The following is a 3,642-nucleotide window of genomic DNA, read 5'->3' as shown; positions in this document are numbered from 1 at the left end:
ACTTATTCAATCTATATGCTGAGCAAATAATCTGAGAAGCTGGACTATATGAAGCAAAACGTGGCATCAGGATTGGAGGAAGAATCATTAACATCCTGAGATACGCAGACGATACAACTTTGCTTGCTGAAAGTGAGGATGATTTGAGGCACTTACTGATGAAGGTTGAAGAATAAATACAGTCTACAGTATGGATTATGTCTCAATATAAAGAAAACGAAAATCCTCATAACTGGACCAATGAGCAGCATCACAATAAATGGAGAGAAGATTGAGGTTGTCAAAGAATTCCTGTTGCTTGGTTCTACAGTCGATGCCAATGGAAGCAGCAGTCAGGACATTAGATGACGTGTAGCATTGGGAAAGTCAACCACAAAGGAACCGTTTCACATGCTGAGGAGCAAGGATGTTCTCCTTGGGGACTAAGGTGTGCCTGACACAAGCCATGATATTTCCAATCACCTTGTATGCATGTGAGAGGTGAACAACGAATAAGGAAGACCAAAGAAAAGTTGATGGTTTTGAGTTGTGGTGCTGGCAAAGAATGCTGAAAGTACCATGGACTGCTAAAAGAACTAACAGATCTGTCCTGGAGGAAGTACACCTGAAATGCTTCTTGGAAGCGAGAATGGTCAGACTTCGTCTCACCTATTTTGGTCATGTCAGAAGGGACGATTCCTTAGAGAAGGATGTTATGCTTGGTAAGGTGGAGGGTCGACGAAAGAGGGGGAGGCCTTCAACAAGATCCATTGACATGGTGGCTGTGATGATGGGCTCAAGTATAGCAGGAATGGTGGAGCTGGCGCAGGATCGGGCAGTGTTTCGTTCTGCTGTGCATGGGGTCGCTATGAGTAGGAGACGACTTGACAACACCTAATAACAACAACAATCGATGTAGGCTGTGTCTTAACTTGTTGTTGTTATGTGCCATAAGTTGGATCCAACTCATAGTGACCCCTCTTTGGGTTTCTGAAGCGGTATCACTATGGAATTAGATTGTCCAACCTTCCATCCCAGGAGTGACTGGTGGGTTTGAACCGCCAGCCTTTTGCTTAGCGGTCGAGTGTCTTAGGCACTATGCTACCAAAGCTCCTGTCTTAAACCTAATTACTTTCAAATTATAAAAAAGAGCAGATTAGCAGAAGGAAACAAGGACAAATGGAGGAAAGACAGATGCCATCTGGAGGGATATTAGGAATGCTAGAGAAATTGGTAGTGTAGGGCCTAAGGCATTTGACTGCTAACCAGAAGGCTAGTGATTCACACGCACTCCTTGGAAGGATGGTTGTCCAATCTACTTCTGTAGTGATACCTCCTGGGAAACCCAAGGAGGGGTCACTATGAGTCTGAAACCACTTGACAGCAGTGAGTTTGGTTTGGTTTAAGAAACTGAGACAAGCACTTTACCCTAGAGGTTGTTGTTGTTGTTGTTTGCCGTCGAGTCGGCCCCGACTCATAGCGACCCCTCCTTGGGTTTCCGAGGCAGTATCACTACTGAAGTAGGATTGCCCAACCTTCCTTCCGAGGAGTGTAGGGGTAGTGATCTGAACTCAGATGTCTAGCCTACTAAACTTGAGATGATAAGTTTCTGTTTGTTAAAGCCACCCACTTCTGGTATTTCTGTTACAGCAGCACTAAGTAGAAAACTAAGACATTCCTCAAATGTATTCTCCAGCTTCTCACATCCCTGCCCATGACTAGCAACTGCTGCCATCTTGCTCAGGGGCACACACTCGTCTTTAAGTTGCTGGGCACCTGGGAAGGTCTGCACTAGTCACATCAGTATTCTGTGCTTGAGGGTGTGCTATATTAGAAAGATAAAAAAAAAAAAAAAGTAATTTTTTAAAAACTCACCATAAGAGGTCAAAAGTGGAGGAAGGGTATAAATTATTTTCTGCTTTTTGAACAAGGGATCCTATATTTTCATTTTGTACTGGACCCAGCAAATTATGTAGTCTGTTTGGAGTCCTCCAGCAGTGGTCTGCCCTACCTGGGTGACTCTGGGCAAACATTTGGATACTCTTAAAGTCAATGTCCCCATTTATAAAATGACAACAATAGTTCCTTTCTTGTTGGATTTCTCTTTAGATCCTGGAGCTAAATCATGCTAAGCATCTGGCTCTGTCCTTGACTTAGTTTAATGCTCAGTTCTAGAAAGTGATTAACTACTCCAAAAAAAAAGCAAACTCACTACCATGGAGACGGATCAGACTCATGAAGATCTCTCCTTGGGTTTCTCAGGCGGTATCACTACAAAAGTAGATCGCCCAACTTGCCTTCCCAAGAGTGGCTGGTGGGTTGGAACCGCCAGCCTTCAGGTTAGCAATCAAATGCCTTAGGCACTACACCAGCAGAGCTCCTGATTAACTACTAGTTAAAAAAAAAAAAAAAGTTGAGTCTATTCCCAATCACGGTGACCCCACAATAATGGATTAGTTCATAGTTACTACATTAGCTAATTCAAACTCACTCCGTGTCCTCCACCTAAAGCTTTTCCCACAGGCAGACTAACAAATGAGCACTGCATAATTGTAAACTTTCTCATAGTGTGTCGGTGCAAAAGTCGATACTCAAATGCAAGATTCTTTCACAAAAGCTCTTTCGCCCCCACTGAGAAACATAAAAAACAAACTTCCGACAACTTCTCAGGCAGTCTACAAGTGGATGTAATTAAACTTCTAAAACCGGCAACAAACAGGTACTACAGCGCCCTCTGGATGCCGGGCTCAAGACCGGTTTCCATAGGAACGCCCGGTTCCGGGGCGTCACGTGCGTCGGAAGTTGCTGTCTTTCAGTTCCGCTTTTCCCCTCAAAGAGCAGGCATACCTTATACCAACGCACCGGCTCGTAACAGCACGCGGATGAGTTTTGGGCGGAAGAGGCCGCCGTTGAGGGGTGTGGCGACGCCTCCGCCGTCTTACTGACAGAGTTCACGTGCTGGCCGAATCGGAGACTTGGTTATACAGATAGTTTTCTTCAACCTACTATGGCTCAACCGGAAACTCTGAACCTCAATAACGAGGTGAGTACCGAGTCCTGGGAGCGTATGGAGCTGACATTTAGAGAGCCTCAGAACCCGCTTTTCTGAGTTTTTCCGGTGTGCGCGTGATCTGCTCTTTTGAAACTCTGAGTGCTGGGGCTGGAGGTAGGTGTTGCGGCCGGAGGAGTTTCCTGATTGGCCCAGGGGGTTTCCTGGATCTTGGAGTGCGGTAATTCGCCTTGACAATTTGTGGGTAATTCAGTCAAGAGGCGCATCTCTGCTTTCAGGCCTCACGACTTATCTGTGGGACGCTGGGAAGATCGTTTACTCTCAATGTTCAGTGTCTATTAACTGTAAAACGAACCTTATTGTAGTACTTTCATCACATGGTGGTTGTGAGAATTAAATTAACCGAGCAATGTCACGTGTTTGCACCGTGCCTGGTACACAGTAAACGTTCAGTACACGTTACCTACTATTATTGAAGGGAAGAGATTCAGAGCTGTAGCTTCTCCTAAGAACCTACGGATCTTGAATGTGACGTACTATTTATATGGGTATACACTTAGCACTTTATTTCTCCCTCCAGCTGCTTTCCCATTTCTCAGCTTTCATTTATAACAACACTTGTGGGGAAAGAAAAAAAAAAAAAAAAAAAAACC

At 44.7% G+C, this 3,642-nt stretch overlaps 1 protein-coding gene across 1 annotated transcript in view; it reads left to right on the top strand.

Moving 5' to 3' along the window:
* Window positions 1–2,986: 2,986 nt before the first annotated feature.
* SRFBP1 (serum response factor binding protein 1) overlaps window positions 2,987–3,642 on the top strand; it is a 139,305-nt gene continuing 138,649 nt past the window's right edge. Inside the window, exon 1 of the mRNA XM_007942246.1 lies at window positions 2,987–3,022. Within this exon, the coding sequence (XP_007940437.1) occupies window positions 2,987–3,022 (36 nt within the window). The remainder of the gene's footprint in view (window positions 3,023–3,642) is intronic.

Source organism: Orycteropus afer, unplaced genomic scaffold, assembly GCF_000298275.1.
Source record: "Orycteropus afer afer isolate SDZICR_OR568_19922 unplaced genomic scaffold, OryAfe1.0 scaffold00086, whole genome shotgun sequence".
NCBI lineage: Eukaryota > Metazoa > Chordata > Mammalia > Tubulidentata > Orycteropodidae > Orycteropus > Orycteropus afer.
Note: the sequence above shows the minus strand (reverse complement) of the source record. Positions and strands in the feature narration are given on the sequence as shown.